The 23,361-nt window shown below is 44.8% G+C and overlaps 1 protein-coding gene and 1 long non-coding RNA gene across 3 annotated transcripts; one reads left to right on the top strand and one right to left on the bottom strand.

Moving 5' to 3' along the window:
* Positions 1 to 7,146: 7,146 nt before the first annotated feature.
* LOC125642166 (uncharacterized) lies at positions 7,147 to 17,973 on the bottom strand. The gene is made up of 3 exons (XR_007358321.2): positions 16,975 to 17,973; positions 10,243 to 10,680; positions 7,147 to 9,978 (listed from the first exon to the last, which is right to left on the bottom strand). It is a non-coding gene; the product is annotated as an uncharacterized LOC125642166 (long non-coding RNA).
* Positions 17,974 to 18,191: 218 nt separating this feature from the next.
* On the top strand, positions 18,192 to 22,941 carry SLITRK2 (SLIT and NTRK like family member 2). Of its 2 annotated transcripts, none has more exons than XM_048863057.2 (2): positions 18,192 to 18,348; positions 19,491 to 22,941. In XM_048863057.2, the coding sequence occupies exon 2, from the start codon at positions 19,536 to 19,538 to the stop codon at positions 22,110 to 22,112; it is 2,577 nt and encodes an 858-aa protein (XP_048719014.2). In that variant the 5' UTR covers positions 18,192 to 18,348; positions 19,491 to 19,535; the 3' UTR covers positions 22,113 to 22,941. The 2 variants fall into 2 exon arrangements, with proteins under 2 accessions (XP_048719014.2, XP_048719013.2); XM_048863056.2 differs by lacking the exon at positions 18,192 to 18,348 and adding an exon at positions 18,796 to 19,081.
* Positions 22,942 to 23,361: the final 420 nt, after the last annotated feature.

The following is a 23,361-nucleotide window of genomic DNA, read 5'->3' as shown; positions in this document are numbered from 1 at the left end:
AGGAAAATGAAAAACGTGTGGTCTGTCTTATGTGTCTGTTTTGCATTTGGACAGTTTGTCGTGAAGCGGGCTGTCTACTCAGCAGACTAGACCAGTGGCTCTCAACCTTTCCAAACTAATGCTTGGACTTTCAGGAGTCTGATTTGTGTTTCATATCCCAAGTTTCACTGCATTTAAAAACTACTTGCTTACAAAATCAGACCTAAAAATACAAAAGTGTCACAGCACACTAGTACTGAAAAATTAGTTACTTTCTCATTTTTACCTTATAAAATAAATCAATTGGAATGTAAATATAGTACTTGCATGTCAGTGGATAGTATATAGAGCAGTATAAAGTCATTATCAATATGAAATTTTAGTTTGTACTGACTTCACTAGTGCATTTTATGTAGTTTGTTCTTTTTGGATGCTACAATACTAATTAAAGGGACAGGAAATTTTATACCAAGGGTCCCTCATCATTTTGATTTGTGCATTACATGGGAAAATGACGCGCCACCACTTTCCATTGAGCACAAAACAGTTACTTGTACAGATCTGATTATTTGTCAGTCGGCGGCCAAAGTCAACAGAAATCTTTGCGCTGGTCTCTGTTGACTTTGGATCAGGATCCTAGTGCACAAACTGAAATTAGGTGAGAAATCACAAACAAATGTTGAAAGCAACATGAAAAGTCAAATGCACAAGCTAAATCTTCTCCTTAGAAGTGTAAATGTATCTGATTGGCATTTATATGGCAGATAGACCCTGCAGACATTGACATTTGCAGCATTACACTTGTCCAGGGATGAACATGATGAATTTCTTCAACACAAGGCACAAACACATTTTTTTTTTTTTTTTTTGCTCGTCCTACATAATCATTACCCAATATATTTTATGCATGGAAAAGGAACTCCCATTCCGGCCTTTTTCTAGAATTTGAATGCTCCATGTCACTTGTATATCATAATAGCACCAATTCTTATTTACATAGGCTCATTTGTTTCCAAATCCAAAGATTCTGGACAAATTTATCCCTTAGATACTTATAGGGTCTCCATTACTGAGATCTTCACAACCTATAGTGTATCGGATCTTTAATGTAATCTAAAATATCAGTGTACAACATCCCACAGCACCTGTTTACAGTTTTAGAGATGGAAAATTGAGGCACGGGGGGGACTAAGTGGCTTGCCCAAGATCACACAGGAAGTGCATGGTAGAACACAGGATTTGAACCCAGGTCTTCCACATAGTAGGCTACTGTCATCCTCTGGATTAGCCTCCCTATAGATTATAAACTCTGTAATCCCTCTCAAATCAATTGTAAACTATGCAGCACAGTTTCTGAAGAAGTCTCCAAATTTGCACACCTAAGAGTGCTTGGGTTTTTTTTGTTTTTTTTTTTGGTAACGTGGTAAACCACTCTAGATGCACAAAATGCACTAGTTCATTTGTACATACAAATACGGTTTCTGATATTGCTTGCCTAAAGCAATGTCTCCACTACCACTTATGTCAATAGGTCACTCGGGGGCTTGAAAAAACACCCCTCTGAGTGACATAAATTACACTGACAAAGGCATTGGTGTGGACAGTGCTATGTCGGTGGGAAAGCTTCTCCCACAGACATAGCTACCGTCACTCTTTTGGGGGGTGGTTTAATTATGTTAAAGGGAGAGCTCTCTCCCATTTGCATAGAGCAGCGACGCGAGAGATCTTACAGTGGCACAGCTGCATTCGTGCAGCCATGCCGCTATAAGCTCTCTAGTGTAGATATAGCCTTACTCATGCAAGTAGTACCCTTGACTTCAAGGAGCGAGCAGGATTTGGCCCAGTTTTCACATCCAGAGTTCAGTCAATTTGTATGCAAAAACATGGCCCTCAAAAGTAAGTGTGCAAAAATGTAGGTGTCAACTTTTAGATCTAGAGACTTGATTGAAAATCTTTTGAACATTTAGACATATGCATACAGGGGACACTTCACTCACCACTGCAACACAGCCATTTCTGAAGTAAAATAAAGTAAGCTTTTTAAAGTGGTCATAGCAACATCATAAAATATTCTAGGACAGAAGGTGAAGGGGGAATTTTCAGGAGGCAGAATGTAATTACCTAATTGGAATTTTGCCAGGATACCAGAACTAACCCACCATTATTGAGAAAAAGAAGTCTGGAGTCTTTTATGTCTGATCTGAAATACAGCACTTGTAGTAACACAATTCACCCTAACACCCTGCTGGGATATCATTAAGCACTGGGTCAAAAGGAAGTGTATCACCTTCTGGATTGCTGGCACCACTTCCTAGGACATGTTAAGTGTCCTAAGAGGTCTCTCATCTATTACGTCCTAGAGAATATAAAATAATTGATTTTGTCTACAAGTATGTGTGAGGGAGAAGCAGGTCCCTGATCCTAACAATGTACAGGCTTAAGTAGAAAACACAGAGTGTTTATATTAAGAGAAGAACACAAGCTTGGGTCAGGGGTGAAAGTAAGTTAGAGAACTTACCGGTATGCTGGAGTCCTGAGCAGGGGGCGTGGCCTCAACCGGAAGAGGCGTGGCCTTAAATCTTGATTTAAAGGGCCAGGGCTCCAGCTGCGGTAGTGGTGGCTGGGAGCCCGGGGCCCTTTAAATCACCCCCCGAGCTACCAGCTGCAGAGGCGGCTGGGAGCCCTGGGGCTCGGGGGCGATTTAAAGGGCCCAGGGCTCCAGCTGCCGCTACCGCAGCAGAGCCCCAGGCCCTTTAAGTCACTGAGGAGCCCTGGGGGCTCCCGGCTGCCGCCGCTACCCCGGGGCTCTGGGCTCTGGCAGAGCTTTAAAGGGCCTGGGGCTCCGCTGTGGTAGCAGCTGCTGGAACCCCGAACCCTTTAAATCCCTGCCTGAGCCCTGCTGCCCGAGCCCTGGGGTAGCGGCGGCCGGGCTCCATCGGGGATTTAAAGAGCCCCGGGGCTCCAGCTGCCGCTACCCGCCCCGGCCCTTTAAATGCTACCCCAGGGCTTGGGCAGCAGGGCTCCGGCGGGGATTTAAAGGGCCGGGCAGTAGCGGTGGCTGGAGCTCCGGGGCTCTTTAAATCCCCTCCGGAGCCCCGCCGCCGCTACCCCAGGGCTTGGGCAGCAGGGCTCAGGCGGGGATTTAAAGGGCCCCAGGGCAGTAGCGGCGGTTGGAGCTTCGGGGCCCTTTAAATCCCTGCCAGAGCCCCGCCGCCGCTATACCAGGGCTCGGGCAGCAGGGCTCAGGCCGGGATTTAAAGGGTCCCGGGGGGGGGGGGGGGGGAGGTAGCAGCGGCTGGAGCTCTGGGGCCCTTTAAATCTCCACCGCAGCCCCTCCGGCACTACCCCAGGGCTTTAAATTGTCCTCTTGGAAAGCCAGTCCTGGTACGGCGCACCGGCTCTTACCGGTACGCTGTACCGGGGCGTACCGGCTTACTTTCACCCCGGTCAGGGTTCACTAATGCATATTAGTGGATCCTGACTTAACTACAACCTTTTCCCTAGTAAAGGCTCAGGTTCACCTCTTTTATTTTGATTTACTGGTCAAGATTGACCCTTGACCTCAACCAGATAAACTGAATTAATAGGGGATAACCTGCATTTATATTAGGACTAAAAACTATAGGCAAAAGGCAGGCAGAGGAAGGGAAAAGGGGTCTGAAATGTAATGTGAGATCTATTTATTTTGAGGGGGGGATATTTTCTCTTCTTGGCTATTTGCACGCCTGTGTGTGTGTGAGAGAGAGAAAGAGCAGATATTGCATAGCTGCAGCTCTATAATATCCTGTTAGTGAAAGGGAAGTGACTCCCTCCACCCCAAACTTCAAGGCAGCAGTCAGAAAAAAAGTACTTTTACCCAAAGAAAAATCTGATTTGTGTGTGTCTGCCACTTCTGCTCCATGTACAAAATCACTTGAATTTCACAACTAGCATCTCAATCCAAAGTTATATTTTTAGATAAGTGCACTTGATGTAACCCACCTCAACATGTGCAAATCCCGCGTGTGCCACTGAGTAGCCAAATGCACCAGTAGAGACTGTACAGAGTGGAACTGTTCAATGCAGAATGCTGGGTTCCAAATGCTGAGCTGGGAGGAACATGAGCATAAGTAGAGTAGGTTGAGGCAATTCCCATGCCCTAGAACTATGGAAACATCTAGTTAGTATGCACCACACAACAATGTAGGCTGATCCCTTTGCTAATGAATACTGTGTGCAGAGTTCAGTGTGTGGTTTATAGTTGAAATCTGTGCAGCCAGTCCACCTGTAAGAAAATATTGATATGTTTGTGCATAGTCAAATATCGACGAGCTGTTCTCTAGTAGCCAGAGAGATATTAAAGAACTATTTCCTTACTGATACAAAGTGATGTAGTTTACTACTGATTGAAAACATCCTGAGGATTGCAATTTCTGTCACCAGTTTATCAAATTTAGAAGGCTCCTTTTGTGCCTTTGGCCGCAGAATTGTGCAAGGATATTTTTGTACAGCACCTTGCACAATGGCACCCTGGTTCTTGATGGGTGTTCCAAGGCATTGCCACAATACAAGTGATAACTAATAAGGTAGAGGCCCTAAGGAGAATTACCCCACCCCTCTTGCTTCCTTGCGCAGGGGTCCAGATTGGTTCCAGCACTTGCTATACTTCAGGCTTCGTGACACTGGCAGCATTAGCTTCCCGAAAAGATTACACCTTCCCTCCACACTGCTCCATTTACAAGGGTTGCATTAACTGCCTGTATAGCATGTGTCTCCTAACAGTCTCCACGAGGAATTCTGGCTTTGCCATCCGGAATCCCTCCAGTGTGTCCTACTGCAGCAAGGTCTGTATTTGGCCCCCGTAATGGGGGTAATAGGTTAAAGCCCTGAACATGTAACATAATGGAGACTCTTGTGATGCTTGAACGCAAATTCGAATGAAGCTTTTCATCCTCCTCTCACGTGGACAAAAGAAGGCTATGCATCCCTCTTTTCCAAATGAGATTCCATTGTCCTTCCATATATGATTGCACCAGTGACCTGACTTGCAATATATCCTGATTTGTTTTTGAGTGATGGTAGAAGGGATTGCAATACAATCACTGATTATTGCAATGGGAAAAATACGGCAGTGTAGGCGTTTTACTGACAGGTGCAAGATATATTTCCATGGCTTTGTTGATGTTAACATCCCTTAAAAAATGGAAATCCTTGCACTTAGCCATAATATGGCAGATTCTCATTCATGCAAACATCCTGAGTAGGGCTGATGTTTACTGGGGAGGGATCCTCCCACAAGGCTATTTGCCTCCCATCCTGCCTACATGGCAGAAATGTATTTGGTTCTGCTGGATGCAGTGTTCTCCACACACAGGGTAGCAGCGGGGCACGATTTGCCTCCAAATATTAAGCGACTGTGTGTTTCTGTGCTGACTTGTTAATTCCATAGGGCTCTCATCAGTAAAGATGTCAGCATTTCTAACTAGCTATTCAAAAATGACCCAGCACACACAACCTTTAAAAAAGAGCGTTTTGGCACTGGCTGTCTATTTCTGAAGAGGTCAAAGGATGTGGAGGGAAGAATTTTGATATGCATGTGCACCAATACAGAGAGTGGAGTTTATATGGAGAAGTCTTGGGACTCCTTTCCCTCTACTCCCCCTGCTTGCTACCATCCCTAATTTCAAACAACGTATTTCCCTTGTGTTACCATGATGTTTCCTTTACATTTCTGTGCATCAAGACTTCTCATCTTCTCCAATCCTATCCCACCACACAAACATACACCAGCACTCGTCCTTTGCGTTCGTCATTCCCTTAGTCAGTTACTGTTAACTAGACAGTGACTCCCCTGGTGTTAACAGAAGAGCTGTGTGAGCTATTTTTTTATTTTTGACATTAATTCAGATCAGAGCTGGAGTGGTTATGGTCAACCCAGTAAACCTATGGGAGGCACAGAACCCTAGACAGGCTGCCCTTGTCATTTGGCTTTCCAGGAGCCCTGACCTTAACAAACACACTTGATGATCCTACATGATATCTTGGCTGCCTACTTGGGCTCATCTGTTGGGATGGCATTCTGCCTGTTCACAAGATAATATGCTGGTTTCAGGAGTTCGTAGATGCTAAGCAAGGATGGGTTTACATTAGCAGTGTGCACAGAACTATGAGTGTAGCGTTTCTATTGTATTGGTTACCCAGATAGAGTACGGTAGCTTTCTCTTTAAAAAGGCTCTTCCTTTATGAGGTTATCCCTGATATACAACTTCCGTCTTTCAACATCATCAGAATCTATTATACGTTTCATGGCACATTTTCTCTTTGACTTGATTGGGACCTCTGGGAGTTACCATAACGACGATGGTAAACAAGAACACACATCTCACTAAATACAAAATAAACTACTCGGGCTGGGATTTACAAAGGCACCTAATGGAAACGGGTGTCCAACTACTATTAAAATTCCCCTGTGACAATAGTAAAGGATCTACAGAAAGTTGCTTTCATTTGACACTGAACAAGGAACTGTATTAGAATGGAGAAAACAGTATGCGTCTTGAAGTTACTCTATCTTTGCCTCTGCCTAGAGCTTTCCCCAGCTTCCTCTGGCCTGGGTTCTCGCTATAGATTTATAGAAACAGTACATATACGCCTTGGTCCCTTCCCCCGTCCCCCATGTGCGCGTACGCCCACACACACACAGGGATGTGGGAGGAAATTGGGAGGTGCTGCAGTGGGGTGGGGAGATCTAGGAATTTAATTCCTATCTATCCCCCTCCAAAAAACAATCAATTCAGCTTTAAGCTGAAGGAAAAAGATGATTTTCCCAATCTGCAGGCTAATTTCTTCTCTATGTGTGCTGCACATAAGCAAGGGTAGGCAGTGAAAACAGATAACAGCATCCTCAACCCTATGCCGATGGAAGAAATTTGGGAAGGTGTGTAATGGGGAATCATAAGGCAGACTCCTGAAAAGGCAGTCATCAGCCGTGATCTAAATCTATTATCACAAACTGCATGTTCCCATCAAGTGATCCGGCTGTGCCGGCAGGGTTAGACAGGTTCTGAGAGCTCTCTCTGGTGTGTGGAAGTGATTTTTCTCTTGACAGGGAGTCAGGTCACTTGTCTACTTTCCATACATGGATACAAGGACTCATGTTTTCATGTAGCCGACGACAAACATCCAAGCTCAGTGGAAAGGAAGCAGATTATTTATATTCCTGAATCAAGAGTAAAGTTCCACAGTGGGTAAGCAATGGGAGCTTGAAAAAGCTGGTTGGCTAGAACTTCAACCTCCCCCCAGTAGTTGTTGAATAGCAGTGCCTTAGGCTATTATTTTCCAAACAAGAGGTAAGCATCTGAAAATCAAATTCTCCTTTAACACTGGAGAAGCAAATAACATTAGCACATAGTAAAACATAACTAAAGATTAATAGTCAAGCTGATATGCATGCCTATGAAGATCTGGTGTATAAATCATCATGCAATGAGACTATAGTATGTACATTATAGATAAATCAAAATCTGTACATTACTTGTTAAAACCATTTTGTTCAAAAAGCCCATTAAAATGTGAAAAATATCCTGTATTTTGGTTGCCCTGTGTGGAAATAAAGTAGAGATTACAATAACGATAAGGGTTCTTTTACAAAGAGAGAAAACAGCTCAGTTAATTCTTCTTTGTGGGATCCAATTAACCCTTAAAACTTAGGCTCCAGCCTTTCCAATGCATTTTAATGCAGCACAGAATGTCTTTTGCTACAAACTATGGGTCTCATTTAATGGAGTTTTGATTAAGGAGCAAGACCTGGGGGGTCAGACTGTGATATTGAGTAGTACCTTATTCCACTAGGTGGCCCTATTGGCACTAATCAATGCATCAGGTACGATTCAACATGAGCAAAGGTATCCCAAGGAATCAGTGATTTACTCATTTTTAGTAAGAGAACCTCGTTTCTTTTAACTAAACTGAAGTTTTCCTTTGCTATCCTGAGTGGATTATTTTGAATCTTATGTCTGTCCCCCCAGCTGTATGAAAACCTAAAGCAACATCTTAGAAATACAGCAACTGGGAATTCCAACAATATATTCTTGATGAAAGTTAAAGCAACTACAGTAACTAAAGCTTTGTAGTCTCATTCACTTTTCTCTTTACTCTTATTAGCATTAAAGAGAGGTAAGCACACGCCAAGGGGAGACCCTGATTTCACACTGATTGTATCTTGATGTAATTCCTTTGCCTTCAGTGAAGCTGCTTTGGAAACTGAGAGCAGAACCAGACCCTCTGCCTTTAGGCCTATATCCCGCAATGGTGCCATGCACAGAGCTTCCATCGACATCAGTGGGAGGGCATGAATGTTAATGGCAGTTCATTACATTCAGGGCAAATTACCTGAAATGCCTCTGCTTTTGTCTTCCAAGCGCCTACCGCTTACTATGCTTTGTCTGTGAGAGAGTTCCCCGCCGAAGGTTATCTCCAAGCTGATACCGTGTGCCCTCACAGTGCCAGATTTAATAAATCATCTTGTCTTCTACACTGAGCAGGCTCCTAGAGATCTATTTTGTGGAGCCAGCCCAGCTTCTGTGCAGATTTTTTGCAATGTAGAGGACAAAGCCATTTTTGTTTTTTGTTATCTAGCACTTTCTTACTGGCACTGCAGGAAATGTGTTCTTCGGTGCTGGTGACCTGCTAAAGGTTAACTCTGTCAAGGGTCAACTCTCTGAATTGGTATAGTTTTGAACAAACAACAACAAACAAAATGTGTTCCCAGAAAGAGTGACATCCACCCAGTGCACAGAGAGCGCACAAAGCCTCTGCGGTGGGCTGTGTGGTACATGGGGAGAGTGCCGCACAGGCTGGCTGCTCAGATGATTCTCTGGACCCCCTGGGCACCACTGAGAGGGGATCCAGGTGGGCCCTAAAAAGTCTCGGGCACAGGGAAGATCTGAAGGCAGAGACAAGGAATCTGTGATTAGGTGGATCCAGTGGTCCTACTGTGACACCCCAGATGGAAGGTACTTTGCAACAGACACTCTTTCAGGCTATGAGGTAGCCTATAGGCTGAGGGGCTGCATTGCAGCATGGTGCCCTGCCTATAGGTTGCCTGCTGTCCTTGCCTGCTGTCACTCAGGGTGAGAGAAAGCCAGCATAAGGCCCACACACCAATTAAGCTATCAAAGCCCTCTCTGGCATGAGCTATTAGGGCTTACGGTAAATGGGAATTAAATGACTGTGAATTTCACCAATGCTCCAATTTGCAAAAGCCAGAATATGGTGGGCTACCTGCATGCTGGGTGAACAATTACCACCCTAACTGCATGACTATTTTGTGGCTTGCCTTCTATTTATTTTGTGTAGTACTGATGTTCATGACAATCCCCCGAGCAGACTGATTAAAACCCAAACACAGACATGAAACCGTGGGAAAGTTGTTTAGCTGTCATCCTAAGGAAATGCTCTTCTCCAAGTACATAGCAATATCAAACAGCTTATTACTGATTAAACTTTGAAAATAAAATTGCAACACTGTTTGCAGCAATGCCAGCCATTCTAATACTCACATAAGCATCCTGTGTTTTCATGCATTCATTAAATGGTATTACCGAGCCTGTGCCCTGGGCTGCCTACAGGTGGGAAAAGAAAACTCTTCAGATAACCAATTAACATTCATAACAAGCTTTTAAAGCGGTGCACAGTGCCATCTCCAAAGATAGGTGTCTTGTCCGCATTTCCATTATAAATCTCATTGCAAGAGGGGTGGTTGATATACCATCTCAGCTGTCTCAAACTGCATCAAGTAAAACCCTGGCATGCAAGTTGTCAATCTAGTTGTACTTTTTTTGTTTAAAATAAAAACAAACCAACATTTTCTCCATTTAAGATCCAGCCAAAGGGGGAAAAAAAGTCAAATTTTCAGCATATCATTGTAAACTATTTGAGGCAGACACCATCTCTGTGTTCTGTTTGTATAATGCCCAGCATGATGGGTGCCTGGCCCACGACTGAAGCTCCTAGGTGCTCCTGCAATACAAGAATAAATAACACTAATATCAAAAATCAACAAGAAAATGAGCAAAATTAACACCAAACATATTTTGTTAATTACAATCAGATTGTTCCTGGAGTTAACTTCGAGCCAAATTTTGCCACCTCTACTCCTGTTGAGGAGTAGCCCATTCAAACTATTCACAGAATAAGGTATTATTCAACAAGCGCATGGGTGGCAAAATTAGGCCCCATGGCATGTTGATGATGTAAATGTATTTTTAAAAGATAGATAGTTACATTGGTAAAACAGCTAATTCAGATGAGCACACAGCAAGCTTTCATAATGTAGGTGAGACTGAAGAAGCATATAAAGTGCGGTGATTCTCGCATTTGAGATCTCTCGGTATCTTCCCCCTAGAGGCATAAAGGTCCCAGGTCATCCTGGTGAAACTCTATTGATGTCACCAGTGATAAATTTGATCCCGATTGACTTCTACTTGAATAGCTAGAAAGACCAGATGTCAATCAGCATAGTAGCTTGGAAGCAAAGACATTCGGGGAAAAATTATAACATTCTGTTTTTTGTCAAATTTTCCGGACTCCCCTTTTAATCATTGCTGGTTACCAAAGATGAATATATTCTATTTTCCTTCTCTCATCCTGGCTTCTCTCGCTGCTTCATCATGAAGTCATAATCTTGGGTTTATGACATCAGAGTCTCCTTCAGTGATCCATCTGCAGGGGGGAAAATGTTGAAAGGTAGAGAGGGAAGGTGAAATATGAGAAGATGGGGAGTCATTTAAACACACATGCCCTTGATAGATGGTATGAAATGCCAAGAGTATCATGGGATACATATATATTATAGATCGGAGCAGAGACCAGGGATGAAATCCTGGCCCTACTGAAATCTATAGGAGTTTAGCCATTGACTTCAATAGTGCCAGGCTTTCACCCCTATCTTTATATGTGTTTGTCCAGTGCCTAGCACAATGGGACCTCTGAGTGCTCCTTTCATACAAATATATATATCTGGGTTTTTTTCACCATTTTCCATTGAGTTCTTCACACGCTATCAATGCAACTGCCATTCTGATAAGCTTTAAATGCCTCATCCATTTTCCTTTTGCCACTCTGAATTATACATCCTCGGATGTCAAACTCAATATCTGCACCAGCCTGTCCTCTACAAAGAGAAATACTGTAGGGTATTCTTTAGCTAGGTGAATATTGTTCAAAGGCAGCAGGGTTTGTACTAAAGGAGGCTGCAGCTTAAACTGAAACTGTCTCCAGTGGCCAGGGGAGAGGGGAAAATCTTTGTGTTCTTAGATATGGCTTTTCTGTCTAGTGAAAACCAGAACAGAGATGAGCACTGATTTTTTTTCTTCTTTAGCTGTTACTGTGCCCCCTTTTCAGAGATATTGCTTGCCTTTTCAGCATAGCTTCCTCATTACTACTGATTCTAGGTGGCCTCTTGGTCAGCACTGTGTTTTATGATTACTACCACCAAAAAGCTCCACAGAAACCAGCAACACCAAGACCTCAATCTTGCACGAATAATTTACACAGATGAGTAGTCCCACTGTCTTCATGCATGTGTTTGAAGAAACAGGGCCTTAGAAATAGCCTTAGAAATAATGATGAGAGTCTGATTTGAAACCACAACATTCACAAATTGCAGAGCTAAAATGTAATGCTCCCTATTTAACCCATCCCATTGTGACTTGATATTGCAGGAGATTGCGAACACAGGGTGGTTTTAGAAAGGGGCAAATATTTTAAAATAAATAAAACCCCAACCCTGCAAATATTTGCTCAAGTTAACCATACTGAATTTGCTTTGGCCATTTGCACCCCTTTTTCTGTTTGCTTTCTACAAATATCGTTGTGAGTGAGTTTAATTGAAGAAATGTGCATGTGTTGGAAATATCAGCGTGGATCGTTTCTACAGGCCAAAGTCAGACTTATGCTAGGCTAACTGACTTTGGCCTAGTCTTTGTTTGACATGAGTGTTGCTCCATGTGGACTTGCTTAAATGATGCTTCTAGCTATGTAGGATAAATGTGGTGTTTTCTACTGTGTTGGAGGACACAGATAAGGAAGTTAATCATACTCTCTTAATACACAAAATATAATGCCAAAAAGTCCCTATAATTAGGAAAAGCAGGAAAATCCCAATATGGCGTATGGTGACATGATGAAATGAAAATAGCGTGGACAGCAAAAGGTATGTAAACTGAAGTCTGCACAGGCGTATTATACAAATTATGATGGTCAGATAATGTTGAAAGGTATAAATATGCTAGAGTGGAAGGGCATAGTCAGAAACTTGTAGGAGAAATCCATCATAACCAGTCTAAGCCCCAAGAGAAGCCACTGATCAATATTTTTTCTATACATCTGTCATTCATTGCTTTTTATAGCAATTGCAAACACAAGACCATACTTTTGGTTCAAATAAGGGTTTGAATTAATGAATCTGAGTGTGTGGTAATCCTCACCCAACACCTAGACATATTGAATTGTAAATGAATAGTCATTTCTATTTGCAGAAAGCACATTCTGAATTTGCATGTCCAAGTACTCACGCTGGAAACCTTAATCTGGGTAATTTTTGTACTAACCGTGGTGCAAAAGCAGTAACACGTGACCTTCGTGTGTACTGAGAACTAAATGACAGCGCTCACATTTGGCATATTGAATACAAATGCTCACAGTAAAGTGCTGAAATATAATCCACAGGCCATGATTATTCATAGAAATTATCTGGTGAGTAATTTCAATTAAATAAATTCAAGAAAACAAGACAAAGAGGCTAACTTAGCGGAATACATTATTTACTCTGAATTAGTCACTCCAAGTGAGAGTCACCTTTGTGTGGAAAGCCAGCACAAAGACTAAGGTCCAGTGAAGTCCAACTTAAGCTGTGTTTTGAGGACTGAATTGGGAACTTTGGTGGGGTATAATTGTTGGGCTGGCTCTCTGTACAGGGTGAATTTCACCCTTTGCTCTTGTTGTTTCACATGCCATTCTATATATGCCATTGGGACATTAGGATTTGAATCCTGATTGTGGTTGTTTTGGCATTACTGCCATACAAATAACAAGGGAACATATTTAGCTATGGTGTTTACTGTATAATAAAGTAAGACATATCTCACAGTCAGATTTGGACCAATGAATATTAACAGTACCTGCATAACCTACTGCATATTTGACCTTAAATGTTAAGGTGAAGCATGCAAATATGAGTGCTGAGGTACCAAAGTACATACCATGCAAGAAGATCATTGTGTTCAGTGGGACTCTTTGCATGATTAAAGATACTCACATTGTAAGTGTCTGCAGAACTGGACACTCACATTTAAAAATATGTTTACAATATATTCAACATAGATTATACATAAAAGGAACCCTATTATTAATTTATTTTAAGTAGTTGCATTAGCTGTTTAATAGTTACCCTCTCACAATGAAAGAAACAATAAATCCATTGATGTGTATCATGGGAATATCTGTCATTAGAAAAACCTGTCCTGCTATCCCTATCAGGGTAAAACTCCCATTTAAGGGATTCAGCAAAGCATCTAAGCAGATACTTAGCCTGTTTAACTCAATGAGACTTCAAGTTAAGCGTTTGTTTAAAGAAATAATCCCAGACCCATTGAAGTCTATTGGATTCTTTCCATTGACTTCAATAGTCTTTGGATCAGGCCTAAGTGCTTTGCTGAATATGGATGGACATATGAACTTGCATACATTTAAGCACGTGTTGTGCTGAATTGGGCCTCACATCAACGGGTGGGGATGGAGAAGGAGGTTTTTTCAAGTAAAGATTGAAGGGAGTGGGCTCAAGCTAAGGAAATATGTGTTAGTAATAACATGGTACTGAATGTATCGATGTACCCAGTGCATTAGCAGACTGGAGAGTTGTTGTTTTTCCCCCCAAGTGCTTGTATATCCAGTTTCATATTGAAGCAGATTTTGTTGTTTTAACTCAGAAAATATATGATTTTTATTTTTAAAAAAATCAGTATTCTACAAAAATGATGCAAAACAATGGTGATGATGGGAGGGACCTCTTCAGCTCTAGAGAGGAGAGAGTGGCCCTTAAAACAATGTAAATTCCTGGTTAGGATTTCAGTTCCTGCAGGAGCCTGGAGCTGGGAATAGGAGTTGATAGCAGGTTTGTTTTAAGTTGTATCATTGAGTTATTTTGTTCACATAGTAAATGGTCATGAAATATTAATAAACACAATCCCAATACAGCACAGAGATTTTAGGGTATTGGGGAGGGCGGGGGAACTGAATTAAATAAATGCATCACAGGGTTTAAGAAATTCTAGTCAATAGCCTTGCCAGTTAAACATTTCAGCCTACTGGGCAAACTCCAACCCAGCAGCCCACATTGCAGGTAGCTACTGGGCTGTGTGGTAAGTTGTCCACCACCTCAGCTGGGGTGTCTCGTGGCTCTTTGGTGGAGGCAACATCTCTGCCTCTCCCAGTTGCACACACTCCCCGGTTTGCTGCTGAGCATCAGTTGTGAGGAAGAAAAGAAATCAAGGCACCCAGGTTGTGGGCAGAGTCTGCCTGTTCTCTCCCCTCTCTGCCCTTCACATTGACTGTCGCATTCCCATCCCTTTTCCTCCACTCCCCAAAGGAAGCCGGTGCAGCAGGATCCTCCTCTTTCTCCCTCGTCTTTACAACATGCTTTTTATTGCTGCTGGCTGAGATAAAGCCTTATACTACAAGACACAATTATTTTGCCTGTTTACTGCTAAATACAGTAACTGTTTATTTTCTTAATAATCGCTGTTAGTAAAGAATAAAAATATCTCACAATGTAACAATAACTACACACACACACACACACTCACAGAGTGACAATGTCTCAAGCCGTCCACCCACCCGGACATATCTAGGAAAACACAAACAGGCAGATGACTCTGGGAGCACACACACAGAGAGGTAATGAAGTCTATGAGCTTATCTCAGGACCCTAAGCACTAGCTCCATTTGGGGACAGAAGTAGTGTGAAAAATTGCCACTTTCCCTCATTGAGATTTAGTGGATTGGTTTGTGTCCGTGAGATGATTACAGTCCTCAGATTATGTAGCTCAAGGAGAGATGGGCTGGAATACCAAGGGCTACTGAAATAGATGTTAAAACTTCAGCAACAAGGAGAATGCAAGGATGCAAATGCTTTGCAGACATCATTTCACTGCTCAAGTCTTAACCCCTTGTTTAACTAACAGGACGGTGAAGCATTTCATGTACCCCATTCCTGACAAATGCATTCAGACCACCTAGCCATTCCAGCACACATTCACCTTGGGGCAATGGTTTCCAACTGATGAGTAAAGGTAGCTATTGCTCACCTAACAGAAATTCAGCTGAGTTTCTACCTTTCTAGAAAAAAGATAAGGAGTACTTGTGGCACCTTAGAGACTAATAAATTTATTTGAGCATAAGCTTTCTAGAGATTTCCCATTCTCGTCTTGCATCTCACACCACAGGACCTTAGAGAAGGTCTCTCCCTTTTTTCATTCCTCTTTTACTGGATGATGAGATTTTTGCCAGAAATTTTTACCACCTGTATATGGAAAGGTGTTTGACCCTCACCAACTTTTCCTCCTTCAGAAAATCTGATATTATGACTGAAGAAAGTCTCCCCCAGTCCATGTTTTTATGGAGTTAGAAAACCTGCCCCATGATATCCACACATATGAAGGGGAAGACAGTATGGTTAGCGGAGTTCTGTAAGGGCACTGATCTGTGCAGCACTTTGTATCCCTATGTTGTATTCAATTCTTTTTAATAGCCAAGGGATACCATGCAGGCTCTAAGACCATGCAGGAGCTTCCATCTGCTGTAGCATATTTAACCTGCATAAGGTGCTCTCACACTATTTGAAGCTGTCTAGGCTTGGATCAAGCGAGTCCTTCATTCATTCCTATCCTTCTACACTTGAAAAATATCTACATGGAGAACAGAGATTCAATAAGAGAGGGGACGTCAATGTCGCAGACAAAGATATAAAAAGATCCTGTAGCTGGAAACTGAAGCTAGAACAATTTAAACTTGAAATAAGGTGCAAAATTTTAACAGTGAAGGTAATTCACAATTGGAATAACTTACCAAGGTAGATTCTCCATCACACAAAATTGTTAAATCAAGACTGAATGTTTTTTTCTAAAAGATGTGCTCTACTTCCAACAGGAATTAATTCAGGTAAGTCCTATTGTTTGTGTTAGGCAGGAGATCAGACTAGATTATCACAAATGACCTGATCTATGAGTCTTTTCCTCCAAGTGTGTGTGTGTGGGGGGAGGTGTGGGGGATAACAAAAATTGTCTGGAAAGCCAGCGTTTTTGGGCAGAAACCAGCATCTCCCTAAACCACTACAGCCTCTCTGCCTGTTGACTCCTTTGACAACCGAGAATGTAAGTATAAAATTGAAGTTTGTTGAAGGCCACCATCAGATTGAGGCTCCCACACAATCCTAATGCCTGGAATTGATCTGGATTTAATTAAATGAAGTCAAGGGGGGGAGGGGCAAAACAGGCAGAAAAGCAAATGCTTTTACCATTCACTTGTTAAGTAAAGGGATTATAAAACATTTATGGTGTACTGAGAAAATCATAACTTTGCTCCTAAATATCCCCTTTACTCCTCCTACTACCGTGATCATTGTACATATGTACTTGTAGTGTAATGGCATCAGCATCTTCTCTATGCTTATTACTCCTGCCATCCCCTGACACGCTGTTCCTTCCATCCCACATACAGCTGGCAATTACTGCTGAGATGCGCAGTGTCTGAATACTCTTTCCACAGACATCATTAGCCACTGACATAAATGCACCTTGGTTCTAAGGCACACGTATGCAAGCCCAGCATATACAGTTCCACAAACCAAGTCCAGGACAGGACACGTTAATACCAGTACACACTACATGTCAAAACAGTTCATGCACAAAACCGCACATGCATACATAAAGCCATCAGAAAGAAATGCAGTGGACTTACTGTTGCCTTCTGCTTTTGCAGTCTGTTGGAGAGAGTTGTGCATTTCTCAAGAGAGTGTCAAGGATGTTACAGTGTTGTGTATACGTGTGGTGCATGGAAGGAGGCCAGGAGAGGGTGGGTGGATGCCTGTGTGTGTGGACACTGACACTCCAAAGTATTCCCCCCCCCCAGGGAAAAAGTGGGTCCTGCATATCTTTAGTCCCAAAGTCTCCAAACTGTATCCTCAAAATAGAGAACAATCTAAACACGCCTACTGGAAAAAAAAATAATCATCCAGAGCAGGAGCACTACAAAAACCTGGACCCAGCATATAGATGCTTCTGAATCCAGCCAAATTTTGCCCTCAACTTCTAACGTCGAATGAGAAAACAAGCAAAAAGCGGCTGCAAAAAATTCTGGACGTTGATGCATCCCACTGCAAAACTCTGGATCCAGTACATGGATCTTGGCAAATTTTGGCCCCACGCTGTACTCTATGTGTGTGTGGGGAAACATAGGGCACCCAAAAATTCAGACCCTGTTGTGGGCTGGAGCAGCAGTATTGCAAAAATGTGACTCCAACACCCTGATTCTTTTTTTCAGGCTCCCCCTCCCCATTTCCTAAAATACCTAAATAGAGAATAAGTGCAGCTGCTCAGATTGCAACGCCAAGCCAGTGCATCCCTGCTCAGCACCATCTCAGAGACGTCTATCCAGTGCTGGAAGCCTGATGGCTCTTACCTTTTTTTTTGACCCCCTCCCCAAGTCCCCAGCAGAATAGGCAACACATGTTGCTGTTCCTAAAATCCGAGCTCCCACACATCCTGGTTAAACAGCCACACAACCTCGTACAGCAGACACCTAGGTGTTGCCAGGTCCAGCAAATTTTTGGCCAGAAAATCTCTACGTTTAACTTCATAAATAGAGATCTCCCGCTATAAAACTCTGGTAATACTGCATCTTGGCACCGGAGCACTGGAAAACAATCGTCATGAATGATCTTGTCCTTCCCCCCGATAGACCCCCCTCCCCCAAAGTTTTACCTTCTCAATAGACAGCAAGTTCAGCCCTCCTTTTACATCAGATAAAACTGTATCCAATGCATTGTGCTTAAGTGAAGCCCCAGCAACCCGGCTCTGACATCTCGTTCTTTTCTAGCGGCAGCCAAATCTCATGCCGTAACCCTGGCAGTTTGGCAGCCCAGATAGTCTAGCCGGTGTGAATGATCACATTATATGTTGTTTGAGCCTGGTCAGCTCTTGGCTGAGCTACTCCAAGCAACGTAAGGGATTTCGAAACACCTCTCCCATTCACTGTCAACCCCCGCGGAGGGGGAGGCGGGCGTGTTCAGACCCCCTTAGTGGGTTTGCAGCTCTCCCAGCGTTGGGTACGGAGGTAGGCGGTAGGGACGTTGGGGGGCGAGGGTCGGGGCCAAAATTTGGCTGGATCCGGATGCCGGCTCCGGGTTTTTTGCGGAACCCTCTGCTCTGGCCGACAGATTTTGGTGCGCAGCCGAAGCTGCTGGACGCCTCTTGGCTTTGGACCGTGCGACTGCGGTGGGGGGGGGGGGGGTGGAAAGGTGTGTGTGTGGGGGGGGAGATTCGGGGGCCAAACCCTGGCAGGATCCAGGTGAAGCCGGCTTTTGCCTCCCCCTCCCCCGGCTGCTGGGGAGGGCCACGCTGCCGGTGTAGCGGCGAGCTCAGCGCTCCCGAGGCAGCGGAGCGGGTTTGGGGGGCGGGGGGGGGACCCCGCAAGAAGAGGCTGCGGGGCGGGAGTGGGGCGGGGAGGGAAGGAGGGGGGGGGGAGAGACGTGCGTCCCCCGGCAGCCCCATCCCCGGGCGTGACGTCAGCCCCGGCTCCGTCCAAGGGCAGCCTGCAAAAGCCTCGGGATTCAAAGCGCTCGGCGCAGCGGCGGGGCGCGGGCTGCAGCCGGGACGGGAGCGGCGGGCGGCGGGCGGCGTCTCTCCCCCTGCCCAGCCCGCGGGGCGAAACTTCCATGCGGAGCGGCCGCCTCTTGCTGCCGCCGGGACCGGAGCGCGGCGCGGGGCGGCCGGTCTCCCCGGCGGCCGGCGGGATGCGGAGCGCGTGGGTCGGTGCGCGGGCGGGGAGCCGGGTGCGGTCCTGATGCGTGAGTACCGCGGCCCGGGGGGTCCGGGGCGCCCCGCTGGCGCTGCCCGGCCGGGGGAGCGCTCGGAGTCGGGGCGCAAGGAGCCGTCCGGGAGCGGGGCCGCTCGGGGCTGAGCAGAGGCTCTGCAGCGGGAGGGGCTCTGCTGGGTGTGTGTGTGGGGGGGGTCCCCTGCAGCTGTTTGGAGGCGGGGGGGGGGTCTGAGCCAGTTTTGGGGTAACTCGGGGGGTAGGGGGTTAGCAGGACTGCTCTGGGCTGGGGCAGGGCGAGCTGCCCCCAGGGCCAGTGGGAGGAGGGGGTGTATGTGTGTGTGTGTGGGGGGGGGGGGCTTTTGCCCTGATCTGCCTTGTTGCTCCCCCCTTTCCTGGCTTCCTTAACTGGGGTTCTCCTTCCCCTCCCCACCTGCTTGCAGGTTTGTCTGCAGGTACCGGAGCTGGGACCCGCGCGGCGCCTAAAGATGCTGAAGGGGGTCTGGTTGCTCAGTGTGTTGACAGTGGCTGGGATCTCGCCCACGACGGAGAGCCGCAAGCCCGCCAAAGACATTTGCAGCCGGAGCCGCTGCCCCTGCGAGGAGAAGGAGAACGTGCTGAACATCAACTGCGAGAACAAAGGCTTCACCACCGTCAGCCTCCTGCAGCCGCCCCCCTCCAAGATCTACCAGCTGTTCCTCAGCGGCAACGCCCTCACCCGCCTGCACCCCAATGAGTTTGTCAACTATTCCAACGCCGTGACCCTGCACCTGGGCAACAACGACATGCAGGAGATCCGCACCGGGGCCTTCAGTGGCCTGCGGACCCTCAAGAGGCTGCACCTCAACAACAACAGGCTGGAGGTGCTACGGGAGGACACCTTCCTGGGCCTGGAGAGCCTGGAATACCTGCAGGCCGATTACAACTATATCAGCGCCATCGAGGCCGGAGCCTTCAGCCAGCTCAACAAGCTGAAAGTCCTCATCCTCAACGACAACCTCCTGCTGTCCCTGCCCAGCAACGTCTTCCGCTTCGTCCTGCTCACCCACCTGGACCTGAGGGGGAACAGGCTGAAGATGTTGCCCTTCGCCGGCGTCTTGGAGCACATTGGTGGGATCATGGAGATCCAGCTGGAGGAGAACCCTTGGAATTGCACCTGTGACCTGCTCCCCCTCAAAGCCTGGCTGGACACCATCACCGTCTTTGTCGGGGAGATCGTCTGTGAGACGCCCTTCCGGCTGCATGGGAAGGACGTGACCCAGCTCACCCGGCAAGACCTCTGCCCTCGGAAAAGTTCCAGTGACTCTCACCAGAGGGAAAAGCACCCTTCCCACTCAGACACACACATCCAGAGGCTCTCACCCACGGCCAACCCTGCCATCAGCCCCACCAGAGCCCCAAAAGCCAGCCGGCCACCCAAAACGAGGAACCGTCCAACGCCTCGGGTCACGGTGTCAAAAGACCGGCAAATTTTCGGACCTATCATGGTTTACCAGACCAAGTCCCCTGTGCCCATCACCTGCCCCAGTGGCTGTGTCTGCACTTCGCAAAGCTCTGACAATGGTCTAAATGTGAACTGCCAAGAGAAAAAGATCAGTAACATCTCAGATCTCCACCCCAAACCCACCAGTCCAAAGAAACTTTACCTTACAAGTAACTATCTACAGGTTGTTTATAAAACTGATCTCCTTGAATACAGTTCTCTGGATTTGTTACATTTAGGAAACAACAGGATTGCAGTGATACAGGAAGGTGCCTTTACAAACCTCACCAGTTTACGCAGACTTTATCTCAATGGCAATTACCTTGAAATCTTGTACCCTTCTATGTTCAATGGACTGCAGAGCTTGCAGTATCTCTACTTAGAGTATAATGTCATTAAGGAAATCCTGCCACGCACTTTTGATGCTCTGAGCAACCTTCATCTATTATTTCTGAACAACAACTTGCTGAGGTCTTTACCTGATAATGTGTTTGGTGGTACTTCCCTCACGAGGCTCAATCTGAGGAACAACCACTTCTCACACTTGCCTGTGAGAGGCATCCTTGACCAGCTCTCGGCTTTAATTCAGATAGACCTCCAAGAAAATCCTTGGGATTGCACGTGTGACATAATGGGGCTCAGGAACTGGATAGAGCATGTCACTGAGCAGAACAATCAACAGTCAAGTCCCCCTGTAGTTATCAATGAGGTCATATGTGAGTCTCCAGCTAAGCACTCAGGAGAACATCTGAAATTCCTGAGCAAAGAGGCCATCTGTCCAGAGAACCCTAACTTGTCAGATTCTACTCTCTTCTCTATGAGTCATAACACAGACACACCACAGTCCCTTAGCGTCTCGCCCAGCTCCTATCCAGAAATACACACAGAAGTTCCACTCTCTGTCTTAATTTTAGGCTTGCTGGTTGTGTTTATCTTGTCTGTCTGTTTTGGGGCAGGCTTGTTTGTCTTTGTTCTGAAACGCCGAAAGGGAGTGCCAAGCGTGCCCAACAGTGCAAACAACTTGGACATAAGTTCATTTCAGCTGCAGTATGGGTCTTACAACATGGAGAGCCACGATAAAACTGAAGGGCATGTTTATAACTACATCCCCCCTCCTGTCGGGCAGATGTGCCAAAACCCAATCTACATGCAAAAGGAAGGGGATCCAGTTGCATACTACAGGAATCTCCATGAGTTTAGCTATAGCAATCTTGACCACAAAAAGGAAGACTCCGCCAGCCTTGCATTTACAATCAGTGCCGCTGAATTGTTGGAAAAGCAGTCCTCGCCAAGGGAGCCAGAGCTGCTGTATCAAAACATTGCAGAGAGGGTCAAGGAACTCCCCAGTGGAGGGGTTGTTCATTATAACTTTTGCACCTTACCCAAAAGGCAGTTTGCTCCTTCCTATGAATCCAGACGCCAAAACCAGGACAGGATAAATAAGACTGTTTTGTATGGAACACCCAGGAAATATTTTGCAGAACAGTCTAAACCCGAGCATCCTTTGCTGCAAGGAAAGCTACAAACGGAACCAGACTACCTCGAAGTTCTGGAAAAACAAACTGCAATTAGTCAGCTGTGAGGGTGGATGGGGGGGGAGGAGGAGGCATTTTAAAAGGGTCTTAAAGTCAAACTTGATTGGTATTGAGTTCTGAATCAGTGTGACTTGTCACATTCTCAATATTTCCACTTTTTAAATTCTGAAAACAAGCAAACACAGCCCTCTTATACTGTGCTGAGGGTGTAGTGTTGCTTTTGCAAAGGTCCCTTTAAGTTATTTCTACATCTTTCTTCTTTTTCCCCTCCCCTTAGGAACTGTCTCTGCAAATGAATGTTTCGACAATAGATTTTTGCATAATTCTCTTTTTTTTTTTGAGTTGGGAGGAAGGGGGGACTTTTTATTTCTCTTCAATTTAAAGTGGAAAGGTAATGTATTATGTAGAAGATCTCCAAAGATCTTTTTCCTGGACTATAACTTTTTTTTGTAAATAATAATATACAATACTGCTGTTTCAATTACAAGTATAGCCACTGGGCATCACTTTCTTGTGTTAAAGTGCCTTTGCACTTTAAGTACATTATTACTTAATTGTTGCTCTTAGCTTTGATAAATTGAACCTATTTTAATGTGTTGTATTTTTGAAATTAAAAAAATGTAAAATAGATCTATATGTCAGCTGCATTAAATCAAACCATCTTGCTTGAGTTATAGGAAGCCAGACCTTCTTTAAGGGAATGTAGTTCTAGGACTTTATAGATTGAACTGTAAATTATTTGGATTTTTTCCCCCCCCTTTGGGTTTGGTTTAAGTGATTCATTGAAATCAACTAAGAGGACTTAGCAATGGATTAGAGGTAATCAGCTGCCTCAGATGGGAGTAACAGTTCATTAATAAAAGACATTTAACATGACATCATAGTGAACTGTACAATTAATGTCCCTTCTCAATTCATTACACTGCAGCTCTAACACAGCCAATAATGTTCAGTGGTTTAAGATTTTTTCATACTAAATAAAACATTACTCTACTTGTAATATATATTTTCTGCATTAAATTAGATATTTTTATACATTTAACAACAGAGTTTATTTTTCTAACTTAATTGGAATTACCAGTTTGTTTTCTTGCCAGGTGTAGTACTTTTAAAATAAGCATGCACACCAGCAGGGGCCGCCACACAACCTCATTAAACACACAGCCATACACTTAAATGAATAAACAAACTTGCAAAGAAACTTCAGAAGTGAGATTAGAACCTGGGTCCCCTCAGTCTGCTAGAGATTGATAGATACATCATACTAACTTTCAGCAACGTGAACAATTCCATGTT

This window comes from Caretta caretta, chromosome 9, assembly GCF_965140235.1.
Source record: "Caretta caretta isolate rCarCar2 chromosome 9, rCarCar1.hap1, whole genome shotgun sequence".
NCBI classification, from domain to species: domain Eukaryota; kingdom Metazoa; phylum Chordata; order Testudines; family Cheloniidae; genus Caretta; species Caretta caretta.
Note: the sequence above shows the minus strand (reverse complement) of the source record. Positions and strands in the feature narration are given on the sequence as shown.

What these genes read in the sequence shown, in the direction of transcription:
- SLITRK2 (XM_048863057.2), top strand. Translation starts at nt 19,536, where the DNA reads ATGCTGAAGGGGGTCTGGTTGCTCAGTGTGTTGACAGTGGCTGGGATC.